At 46.5% G+C, this 12,623-nt stretch overlaps 1 protein-coding gene across 1 annotated transcript in view; it reads left to right on the top strand.

Moving 5' to 3' along the window:
* Window positions 1-12,623, top strand: part of LDB3 (LIM domain binding 3) — a 66,044-nt gene that overhangs the window by 43,145 nt on the left and 10,276 nt on the right. Inside the window, exons 11-13 of the mRNA XM_042782979.1 lie at window positions 6,584-7,004; window positions 7,993-8,173; window positions 8,746-8,866. Coding sequence (XP_042638913.1) covers window positions 6,584-7,004; window positions 7,993-8,173; window positions 8,746-8,866 — 723 coding nt within the window. The remainder of the gene's footprint in view (window positions 1-6,583; window positions 7,005-7,992; window positions 8,174-8,745; window positions 8,867-12,623) is intronic.

The raw sequence follows: 12,623 nt of genomic DNA, 5'->3' as shown, positions 1-12,623 counted from the left end.
GGCTGTTTAGCAGGTATGTTCACAGGTAGCCAGGTCAAGCTCAGGCTGAGGGATCATTGTGTGTGCTTTGGTCTATAGCACATGCCCACAGAAGGGCTCCCAGTATCCAGGCCCTGACTGCTGATACCACCATCCCTTCCTTCCCACTGGTCTCTGACTCTGATCTCCAGGAGAGCAGGCTGGGCTGGATTTGTCCACTGGGAATCCAGCAACATATATATATATATGTGTGTATATATATATATATATATATATATATATATAACCAAACAAAACCTATTGCCATCCAGTTGGTTCCAATTCATAGCAACCTCTCCTCTCCTTGGGTTTCCAAGGCAGTATCTCTATGGAAGTAGATTGCCCAGTCTTCCCTCCAGGAATGGTTGGTGGGTTTGAACTGCCAGCCTTCTGGTTAGCAGTCAAATGCCTTAGACACTATGCTACCAAAGCTCCTATTTGTGTGTATGTGTATGTGTGTGTATATATAGTACCTAACAGACGGTTGGCGGTTCAAACCCACCAGCCGCTCCTCGGAAGGAAGGTTGGGCAATCCTACTTCCGTAGTGATACTGCCTCGGAAACCCAAGGAGGGGTCGCTATGAGTCGGGGCCGACTCGACGGCACATAACAACAACAACAACAACAACATATATACCATTTTTACATGTGGTAAAACTGATAAAGTGAGGGAGTTGATGACCTGTTCAGGGAAAAAAAATGAGGTAGTTAATTCTACGTAAGTAGGGAATGAGATACAGAAGGCTTCCCTATGTCATCATGCAAGAGAGTAGAAGTTGCAAAGTAACCATGGGGGAAAAGCAACTGCACATGCAATGTCTAGACTCGAGTGCACGTCCTGTTAAGGAACAATGAGAGATACTGGAAATGAGACAGGGACTGGGTCAGGAGGGGCCTGGCTTGTGGGAGCTTGGACTTTTATGCATTGAGTTGACAAGTCCCATCAGCCTTGTGCTTACAAAACCCATTTTGATGGCAGTGCTGTGGGTGCTAGAAGCAGCTTTAGCATTAAATAGACTCCAGTGCCATGTAAGGCAATGTACTTCATTTCTTTGGCTCTCAATTTCCTCATTTGAAAAATGAGGATGTCACTATGTACACCTGGTATTCACAGGATTAAATGAAGCATCTAGCACAGTTCCTGGCACACGCTAAGTACTCTTCTCTCCCCCTCCAGAAGCAAGGAGGTATTGGACAGAAATTTCTGAGTTTTACAGAATTGGGTAGCATTTTGGAGAGGGAAGCAGTGGCGAAAAAGGAGCTCTGGTTTTCGGTTTGCAATCCAGCGGACATGGCGTCCTGCTGAGGCGGGGAATACAGGACAGAGGTGGAGAACCGCTTGGAAGAAAAGCGGCGGCGGGGTGGGGGGAGGCACAAGGAGAACATTCCCTTTCTGGCGCAGTCTGAGCTCCCCTTCCTGGCCAGCCCTGTTTGGCACCTTTCGGGCCAGGGCAGGCCCCGAGCCTTCAGCGTCCCAGTCCGGCCACCGATTCTCCTCTGATGGCCCACCAGGGGGCGGCACCTCTCTGGGGCACGCGAGACCTGTCCTTGCCTGCGCACCTTGCCTCAGTACATTAACTCCTCCCCGGCTGGGGCCCTAATGGGGCGGGACATGAGGGTAGCCTCAGCTCGGTTCCCAGGCCAGCCAGACATTAACTCATTCCTGCCCAGAGGGAAGAAGCCAAGTGCGCGCGCCAGAGACCGGCTTGCCTCCAACTCCCTCTCCCCGGGTGGGGGTGGGGTCCGGGGACTGCTGGCCGCCAGCCCAGGGAAAAACGAGGAATGTCGGCCTGAGCTTCCCCTCCGTTTCCTCCCCTTCTTTCCCGGGCTCTCTCCACCCGGGCCGGGAGAGTGAGGAGCCCACAGCCTGGGAACCGCCCAGCCTGGCTCTGGCTGCACCTCCCGGCCAGGCCTCCTCCGTTCGCAGCCAGGATCTTATCGCTGGCGCCGGGGCTGGGCCAGCCGCCCCCCAGAACACCTGGGGCCCGGGAGGGTGCAGGTGTCGGCGCTGAGGCCGGGATCCGGCTCACTGTCGGCCGAAAGGGCTCTGCGCGCAGATTGGCCACGTTGGCCCGCGGGCCGGGTGGGGGCAATGGCGCTCGCGGAGAACCGGGCTCAACCTGAAATGAGTCAGGAACCACCTTATGTAATTACACATTATGGAGGCTGTTGTGTGCGATAAGGGCCTTTTGAATTTGCCAATTACAGATGAAATATCATCTTCTAATTTCAATAGCCCACTGCTTTGGTCAGGAAACAACCTGGTCAACTGCTTGAAAAGCAGCTATGCTCACCAGTATACCACCAATACCATGGTGTTTTCTGTCACCTCATATGCATGTGAAAGCTGGACAATGAATAAGGAAGATGGAAGAAGGATTGATGACTTGGGCACAGAATATTGACTACACCGCGGACAGCCAGAAGAACGAGTAAGTACTTTGGACACGTCATCAGGAGGGACCAGTCCCTGCAAAAGGACATCGTGCTTGGTAGAGGGTCATCGAAAAAGAGGAAGACCTTTAATAAGATGGATTAACACAGTCGCTGCAACAATGGGCTCAAACATAGCAGTAACTGTAAGGATGGTGCAGGACCTGGCAGTGTATCTTCTGTTGTACATAGGGTCACTATGAGTCAGAATTGACTTGAGACCACTGAACAAGAGCAAACAATTTGAGTGGACTCTATTCTGTCAAGCAGAAATAGCAACAGCCTGAGCTCCCAAATGGGATGTCAAATCTCACTCCTGATAGATGGAGAGTGGTGCACCCAGCCAGGCCAAAAGGTACAGAGAGGAGAAGGAGACCATGAAGCAGCTGCTCCCTACGTACCATACCACCTGCCCAAGAGTGGAAGACATAATGGCAGGGGGTGAGGGATGCTGCGAACTGCCGGGACACCAGGGAGGAAAGGAACGCCTATTTTAGCTCTGGGTAGGTGCAGCCCCCAGGGCAAGGAAATAGCCAGACCAGGGTACAGATTCAGGCCTGCCTCTGCTCTACTGTGTGACACTGGGGTTTGGGGGCCTTAGAGAAAGGAGAGGGAATGGATCAGGGAGTCTGGAAGGCCTTATGGAAGAGGGAAAAGAATGACAGCTGGGTAGAGGGAACAGGGGTAGTATTTGCTAGAGGGGGCAGGAAAGGGACATGAGCCTGATTTGGAAGAAAAACAAAATAACCCACTGCCATTGAGTCTATTCTGACTCAATGCCCCATAGGATTTTCAAGGCTATAAATCTTTATGGAAACAGATTGCCTCATCTTTCTTCTGTGGAGCAGCTGGTGGGTTTGAACTGTTGACAGTGCTTAGCAACCACTGTGCCACCAAAACCTGTATTTTATTTGAACGGATGGTATAAATTAGCATATTTAGCAACCTAGGAACTGGTTGACCAGGGCATCTGTAGTTTCAGTTTTAAGTAGGCAGTTCATGAGCTGGATGATTTTGAGCTAGGCATTTACGCTCTCTGATCCTCAATTCTTCCTCTGTAAAAGGGACACAAAAATATTACCTGCTTCATCAGGTTGCATCAAGGATTACAGGAAACACTGAACATAAAGGACCTAGCTTGCAGAGAAGCAGCAGTCTATACATGGTAGCCATTGTCTGGTTAAAAAAAAAAAAAAACCAAACTCACTGACATAGAGTCGTTCCTGATTCATAGCAACTCCTCTTTGGTTTCTGAGGTGGTATATTTATGGAAGTAGTTTGCCCAGTCTTCCTTCCAAGGAGTGGCTGATGGATTTGAACCACCAGCCTTCTGGTTAGCAGTCAAATACCTTAGGCACTGTGCCACCAGAGCTCCTATTGTCTGGTTAGGGCCCATAAAACCCATTGCCATACCCTTGTATGACTCATAGCAACCTTACAGAACAGGATAGAACTGTCCCATAGGGTTTCCCAGGCTGTATATTTTTAGGGGAGCAGACTTCCACATCTTTCTCCCACAAAGCAGCTGGCAGGTTCAAACCATCAACCTTTTAGTTAGCAGCTAGTGCTTTAACCACCATGCCACCAAGGCACCTCTGGTTAGGGCAGCATTACCCAATAGAAATAGAAATAAATTTTTGAAAAGTGAAACAATGCAGGTGAAATTAAATTTAATAACATTTTATTTAACCCAGTTACTAGCACTTAAATGATAGCCAGAATATAATTTCAACATATAATCAGTGTAAAATAATTATTAATATATTTTACATTGTACTGAATCTATGAAATGCAGTGTGTATTTTATAGCTAAAGCACTTTTCAATTCAGACTAGTTACATTTCAAGTGGTCAGTACCCACAGAGAGCTATTGTATTGGACAGCACACAATTATGGCTTTTGTTTTTAATCCTTAGCAGAGAAACCCATTGTTCAAAAGGAAACAAAATCTTGCACAGAATCCCAGTATATACACAGAGAGGGATGAAAGTGCTCTAACATTCAGCTAGATCATCTCTCCCCACAACCCCTGCCTGTGGCATCCCCTGTAACATCCCTCCCCCAACATTTTGGAATCCTCTCTCGGCGTATGGGAGCCACGCATGGTTGTTAGGGAGGGTGATGACACCTTGAATTTGGGCTTCACCAATTTGAAAATGCTTGTATTGTGTTTCTTCTCAATTGTGTCCCCGCCACTTCTTGTGAGGTGGATGAGGTGTCCTGCATTCCTCCTGCAGTCACAGGTTATCACACTTAAAGGTGTCAACATCTCTCAACCCCATCTCCCATAGTCTACCTGCACTGGGCTCCCCCAGGTGACCATCAAGCCCTAAGACCTGAGCTGATAGTTCCTTATGACCCTGAGACTCAAATTTCACAATCCTTACCATCCTCACTAACATTAAGTGGCATTCACACTGTGCTGGCTAAGCAATTTGTATTTCCTATAGTCCTTAATTCTCATCATAACCTTGAGGTGCTAAGAATTATCACCGCTTTTAGAGAAGGCAACAGAGGCTCAGAGATGTTATGAAATTGGCACAATGACACACAGCCAGGATGTAGAGCTGGAACCTGAACTCACAGCTCCTGATGTCTGTGCTACATGCCAGAGTGTGGGGTCTGCTCTGTATTGAAATCTGTTCCTTGATGAACCAGTGAGGAAAGGGTACATCCTCGAACATTGAGACTTTCAGAAAACTTGATTTGTGTTCTTTACAGAGGCAGCTTGAGGTAATAGAAAGAGTGATTTTATACATTCACTTTGATATTTACTGGCTGTTCTGCACTTTAGTGACCTCATCTGCAAAGGTGAATGATGTGAAGACTAGCCCAGCTAATCTGTTAGATGCCTAAAATACATTGTGGAGAAGGGTCTTACCTTTGTATGCCAACAGCATTTCCAGAATGGCTCTAGGGTAGGGCTTTGGAGGGTTTTATCTTCTTCACCGTCCATCCAATACCAGAAGCCTGGAACCTACTACTCCCAGTGCAGAGGTTTCCTTGTTACCCAGCTCCAAATGGCCAGTCATCCTGGGAACAGAAGTTCAGAGTTGGAGTAGTGGGCCACATGCCACCCAAGATGGCCCAGGGGAACCAAATGGGAAAGAGAGACCAGAGGCTAGGGCTGGGGCCTCAAGTCCTGAGGAAAGCCATCCTCTCCAGGCGGAGGCCCACTACAAGCCTGCCTCAGCACACCTGAGTGTCCATCCTGCCCAGGGTAGGTTCAGGAATGAGGAGGGCAGCTGTCCCAACATGTTTTCCAGGGTGGGGGGAATGAGGCATCTTTTCAAAGGAGCAGACTGTGAGTGAAGATGAGACTTCTGGAACCTCCCTCGCTGACAGAAGCCAGCTGGACTGTGTGTACAGGATGAAGATGAGTCTGCCCCAGCAGCCTACACAGTGGGAGGCAGCAGGGCATTCAGAAACCCAGGGTTTGGGGTAGCCGCATTCTCTTCTACACTCATGACTTCCTTGGCAACCTCTAAGCTGGCACAGGGACACACTCTCAGTTTCCACTAAAGTGATGTGGGGTTCATGGGTCACTCTTTCAAGACACCCCACCCCCAATCAAACCATAATAGAATTTCTCCCCCGTACAAATCAAGGCAAGCTATTTTCTGTGAAATGACTGTAGCTAAATCTGAAACCTGAATCTGAAAACCTATCTGCTGGTCATCTGCTTTGTCCCAGGCTGGACTAGGTCCAAGTTCAGCAGCACATGCCCACTGAGGCATGTCAGATGTCAGATCACTGGTTAGACTGCAGCTGAAGGCCATGGTGATTCTGTCCCACTCAATTCCTGCCCCAGGAACCTAGGTGTGAGCCATGCCCAGCACCCCCACTCTCAAGGCCTAGCTGAACCCTGCCCAGCACAGCTGCAGACATTTATAGCCATAGCCCTATCCCAGCCCCAACCTAGCTCCTGAGGGCTCTGCTCAGATTGCTTTGGCTTCCTGCTGTGAATTAAAATCTAGGGCACCAAAAATTCAGGAATGTGTCTGCCATAAAAATTGGGATTATGCTGCTTTAATATTAAAGTCACCTTTTGCAGTTTTGTGGCTTGGAACAGGAGAAGTTCAGAGGGAATGAATAACTGACACATTTTTCTTTGGTTATTTTTGGATTGCAGTGCCTGCATCTACCTATAGCCCATCCCCAGGGGCAAATTACAGTCCAGCTCCCTACACCCCCTCACCTGCTCCTGCCTACACCCCATCATCTGCCCCCACCTACACCCCCTTACCAGCACCAGCCTACACCCCCTCACCTGCCCCAAGCTATAACCCTGCACCCGCAGCCACCTACAGTGGGGGCCACTTGGAGCCTACCAGCCGCCCTCCCTGGGTGACAGATGACAGCTTCTCCCAGAAATTTGCCCCTGGGATGATTACCACAACACTCAGCAAGCAGCCTCTGCCCCGGGGGGCCCCAGCCTATACTACAACAAGTCCCCAGGTGCCCCCCCTTGCCAGGGGCACCGTGCAGAGGGCCGAGCGCTTTCCAGCCAGCAGCCGGACTCCACTCTGCGGCCACTGCAACAGTGTCATCCGGTATGGTCCAGCTGTACCCCTGTGCTGGGGCTCTGGAAGGATGGGGTCGGGGTCCTTGCTCACAGTCTCTGGGCCTTGCAGCATGTGTGTGTGTGTGTGTGTGTGTGTGTGTGTGTAGGGGTAGGTGTAAGGAGAAAGCCCCATGCAGGGCAGCCTCCAGTCCTTTAACTCACCATCTGGTCTGACCCTCTCTGAGCTTTAACGTCTACATCTGTATAACACCAAACTCTCCAGAGAGCTGGAAGGATTCCATGCAGTAAATGGATGAGGCTCCCAGAACAGTGCCTGGTGCCAGGAGCTCTTCCTTGGGCTAAGGCCAGATTCTGGGAATCACCAGTCTTTTCAGAAGGTTTTTTTGGGCATGTTGCAAGCAGGCTGACAGTGGAGGTTTTGACCAGTTTCCTTTAGGGTTGTTTGGGTCTTTCCACAAACAGGCCAGTCCTGCTCAGGTTTTTGGTGGGCAGCTGCCACACTAAGATGAAAACAAGTCATTTCATCCTTAGAATGCAGGGTAATGAGTGGTTCTTGTTTGAATACAATATGTTTATGTGTGCGTATGATGTATTTATATATGTGAAAGATACATTTTTATTTAAAAATAAAGTAAAATATATTCATTATAGAATACTAGAAAATTTAGAAATTAGGATATTAGAAATTTCCTTATATTCCCACTGTACTGACTATGACTAATATGGAACTAGATTACCCACAGTATAAATACCAGTTATAAACTGAATGGATATTCCATAATATACTTAACCAGTCCCCTACTGCTGGATGTTTGAGTTGCTTCCAGTTTCCTTTATTGTTGAGTGAACAGTGAACATCTTTCTATATGGAGCTTTGTCTGAATTTCACATTTCATTAGAATATTCACAAAAGTCAGAATTACTGAGTCAAAGTATGAACTCTGTTGAGGTTCTTGAGACATCTGGTCCCAAGCTTTTGGGGATGCCTTAGTAGGTACTGTTTTCTGCTTCCTTAGGGGCCCCTTTCTGGTAGCCATGGGTCGCTCCTGGCATCCAGAAGAGTTCAACTGTGCCTACTGCAAGACCTCCCTGGCAGATGTGTGCTTTGTGGAGGAGCAGCACAACGTCTACTGTGAGCGGTGTTATGAGCAGTTCTTTGCCCCGCTGTGTGCCAAGTGCAACACCAAAATTATGGGGGTGAGTGGACAGCATCCTTCTCTTCAGACCCTCCCTCCTCTTTTCCCCAATCTTTATCATCTCCCCCCACTGCTAATGAAGAGAAAGCAATTCCATTTCTATCAAAGAATGGAGTTGGTTTGCCACAAATGAACTAGGCAGCAATTGAACTTAGGTGATTATATGTGCATGGTTTTACAGCTTGAAGTGGTGATGGATCTTCACCAAAGCCAGTTTCCACTTCACAGCCTGACCTCGCCATTTACCTGTATGTGGTCTTGACACTCAGATTCCCTTTTTGGTAAAATGGCAGTAATAAGCAGCACTTTCCTCCAGGTTTAATCCAGGATTAAGCATCACAGTGTATATAAGCACCACATAGAACTTGGCACATGACATCATTGGATAAATGGGAATCCCCTCCTGACCTGCCCCAGGCATCTGCTCCATGTGTCCAAGGCCTTCTTCCTGGTTTTCTTGGCCTCTTCCCTGATGGGATGTTCTAGTAGTGGCAGAGGCCTGGGTAGAGCATCAAGCCCAACTCCCTCTCTCCCAGGACCTTTTTTTCCTGAGCTGAGGCTCTTTCCCCACAGGAAGTGATGCATGCCCTGAGACAGACTTGGCACACCACCTGCTTCGTGTGTGCAGCCTGCAAGAAGCCTTTTGGGAACAGCCTGTTCCACATGGAAGATGGGGAGCCCTACTGTGAAAAAGGTAGGGCTGCTTCAATGGAGGGGCCAGCATTCTGGGGGTCTGGGATATGGGAATGGGGACTCCAGCCTTTCTCCATTCACATTTGAATATCAGGAGGCTCCATTTCTGAGAAATGGAAATTTTGTGTTTTTTTAGTAGCAGAATCATGTTAATATCACACAAAGGAAGTTATTTTGACAATTCCCCCTGCCCATTTGCCTTCAGCTTTCATGAAGCAAAGTCTGTAACTTATTTTTAGACACTCAAGCTCTGTTCCCTTCCATGCACCAAATATGTGGCTCAGAGGTTGGCATCTTAAAGCAATTTGGAAGCTTTACAGATAATTTTGGTTTAGAGACCACAAGGTCTAGTGTGCAAAAGCCTCAGCATTGCACTTTGCCTTGGGTTCTATTCTGGCTCTACCTCTGGCTGGCCTTGTAACCCTGAGTGAGTTACTGAAGCTCTGACATCACTTTCCTCATCTTTAAAGAGAGAAAAATAATACCTGCCTTAGAAAGTTGTGGTGAGAATTAGACCAGAGAAGCTGTGTAAAGAAAAGTGAGCATATTAGCCTTCCCTCTCTTCTTTGATGATGTTTATCAGGCTGTTATGTTCCTTCAGATTCCTGTAATCTCACTATCTGAGTGCAAAATTATTCTCTAAAATGCTATATGTTATCTTAAAGTTTGGAGTAAGTTATCCTAAATTCAGGAGACAAAGCTCTCTGTTGGAGAGTTGGGACTCTCAGCCATTCCCTCACTCACTCATTTATCCATAACCTATCTCTTTTGAAAAGGATCTGAGGCAGGTTCCAGCAAAGGCAATAGACACACCAAGGTTAAGACAATAGAACTAGAGAAGCAGCACCAAGTAGAAGAAGGAAAGTCAAACATGCTGATTATGAAGAATAACTGACTTGCAGCAACTGGGTAGCAAATTTGACTCCAAACTTCCGGGCAGCCACGGGGGAATAAAGAAACTTAGTAAGTTTGTTTACTTTAAAATCAAAAAGGAGAAAGCATTCTAGTTCCTCAACAGAAAGAACTAAACAAAAGTTAAACAAAAACAACAAATTATAAAAACAGGCAGTCCCAGGTTGCTGACTTAACATGCAACCCATAGTTATGAACCAATTGGTATAAAGCCTGTTGTTGTTGTTGTGTGTGGTCGAGTCGGCCCCGACACATAGCAATTCCTCCTTGGGTTTCCGAGGCCATATCACTACAGAAGTAGATTGCCCAACCTGCCTTCCGAGGAGTGGCTGGTGGGTTTGAACTGCCAGCCTTCTGGTTAGCAGTCAAGTGCTTTAGGCACTATGCTACCAGAGCTCCCAGTATAAAGCCTACTATATTTAAAATTCAAGGCACGTACAATGGTTTGTAATAATGGGCACGACTTTGCAATCTGCATCAAAAATTATCATTGTTAGGAGTATTATTAGTGTGTTATTAGGAGCATAGGTGGCATAGTGGATAAGGCATTTGGCTGTTAACCAAAAGGTCAGTGGTTCAAACTCACCAGCTGCTCTGCAGGAGGAAGATGAAGTAATCTACTTCCATAAAGATTTAGTCTTGGAAACCCAACGGGGGTCTCTATGAGTTAAAATCAACTCGATGACAGTAGATTAGTGTATCATTATGTTAAAAATATCTTAGTGTATCTGGAAGTGTTTCTTTGATGCTTTTATTTATGTAAATATACACTATATACTAGATAATAAGACAAATATCTGACTAACTGACCTTAGATATGAACTGTACCTAACCATTCCAACTTACATACAAATTTAACTTAAAGACAGACTTAGAAACAGAACTTGGTTGTAATCTAGGGACTGCCTAGATACAATAAATTATTAAAGAAAGTTATTGGGGTCTTATATAGTGGTAAATTGTATTTCCAGTTCAATTAGTCACTCTGTGCCTCAATTTCCATATCTGTAAGAAGGAGAAAATAACATCTGTCTACTTTGTATGAGGGAGCTCTGGTAGCATAGTGGCTAAGACACTTGCCTGCTAACCAGACGGCTGGCGGTTCAAACCCACCAGCCACTCCTCGGAAGGAAGGTTGGGCAATCCTACTTCCGTAGTGATACTGCCTCGGAAACCCAAGGAGGGGTCGCTATGAGTCGGGGCCGACTCGACGGCACATAACAACAACAACAACTTTGTATGAGCATATGAATAAACGTAAGTGCTGTTTGTTGTTGTTAGTTGTCAACTCATGGCGACCCACTGTGTGCAGAGTAGAACTGTTCTATAGGGTTTTCCAAGGCTGTAACCTTTTAGAAGCAGATCACCAGGTATCTTCCATGGCACCTCTGGGTAGGTTTGAATCATCAACCTTTCAGTTAGTACCAAAAGCAAACCAAACCCATTGCCATCGAGTCAATTCTGACTCATAGTGACCTCCATTGGGTTCCCGAGGCAGTAAATCTAGAAGTAGATTACCCAGTCTTCCTTCCGCCATGTGGCCGGTGGGTTTGAACTGCCAACCTTCTGGCTAACAATGAGATGCCTTAGGCACTGTGCTAAGGGAGCGCCTTCTTTCAGTTAGTCAAGTATTTAACCATTTGCTCTACCCATGAACTCCTTAAGTGCTGTTAGGCCAATTGTAACTTCCATAATTTGTAGTAAGTCACAGTTTGTGTCTGAGACTTGCAAAATGATAGCTTTTATTATCACCACTGCTCTTCTCCATAGCAACCCCTCAAAAAAAGATTTTCAAAATTGATGTTGAGTAAGACAGCTTGGGAAAAGCACAGATACTGCTTGGAAGATGGCCTAGCATTCAGAAAAGATTTAACCTCAGACCTGGTTGTCCTTGAGAGACCCAGACCTGAGTCCTGTATGGGCCATACTTCCAGGCCGTGTGATTATGGACAAGTTACTTAGCCTTTCTGAATCTCTGTTTCCTATGTAACTTCCTTCAGAGGGCTGTTGTGGGGCTTGACTGAGGTGATATGTGCAAAAGTCTTAGGGAAAGCATCTGCCCATGGTATTTGCTGTTGTTAGCCGCCATTGAGTCAGCCCCCAACTTATGGTGACCTCATGTGTTACAGAATAGAACTGCTCTATAGGGTTGTCTTAACAAGTGGGCAGTAAATATGAGTGGTCCCTAAAATGGCTGTCCATTCAGTTTAAAACCATTTCCTTAAGCAATGGGAGTCATTGAAATAAGCAAGGAAATAACAAAATCCAATTTTTATTTTAGAAAGAGCACTAGGTATTTCATATGTTTGCTGAATGTAGTGAAGAATGATATTCTTATGAACAAGATGTAAAAAAGGAGGACTGGGTGAACCCATAGTTAGGTAAAGTCAAACCTTTTGGGCTATCATGCCAAGAATTGATCAAACATATCAGAATAAACCTAGAGGGAGGTCCCCAGTGTCATACCGTAGGACTCAGTGCTTGACTCTAACCTTGTCACCAACTTGAAAGAAGAAACAGAAGGGAGGCTTGTCGAAGGTGCAGACTGAGTCAGCCTTAGAGAAACAATAGGATCTAGTCTCAAAAAGACTTCAATGGGCTGCAAAGATGAGCTGGTGCTTTCATGTATGATACCCAACATACAAGTAAGGGAAATAGGAGAGCCCGCCCCTTTTGGATGTGCCTGCACTTAAGCAGTTCCCTAACCTGAGCATCACAATAACCTCCCACAATCACCGAGAGCTTTAAAAAATATAGAGAAGATAAATTCCCAGGCCTATCCCAGACCTATAGAAGCAGAATCACCACTCAGGTGATCCTGATATTTAATTAGATTTGGGACTCTG

The sequence above is a fragment of the Orycteropus afer genome, unplaced genomic scaffold (genome assembly GCF_000298275.1).
Source record: "Orycteropus afer afer isolate SDZICR_OR568_19922 unplaced genomic scaffold, OryAfe1.0 scaffold00547, whole genome shotgun sequence".
In the NCBI taxonomy this organism is placed as follows: Eukaryota; Metazoa; Chordata; class Mammalia; order Tubulidentata; family Orycteropodidae; genus Orycteropus; species Orycteropus afer.
The sequence above is the reverse complement of the archived record's forward strand: the minus strand, read 5'-3'. Positions and strand labels throughout refer to the sequence as shown.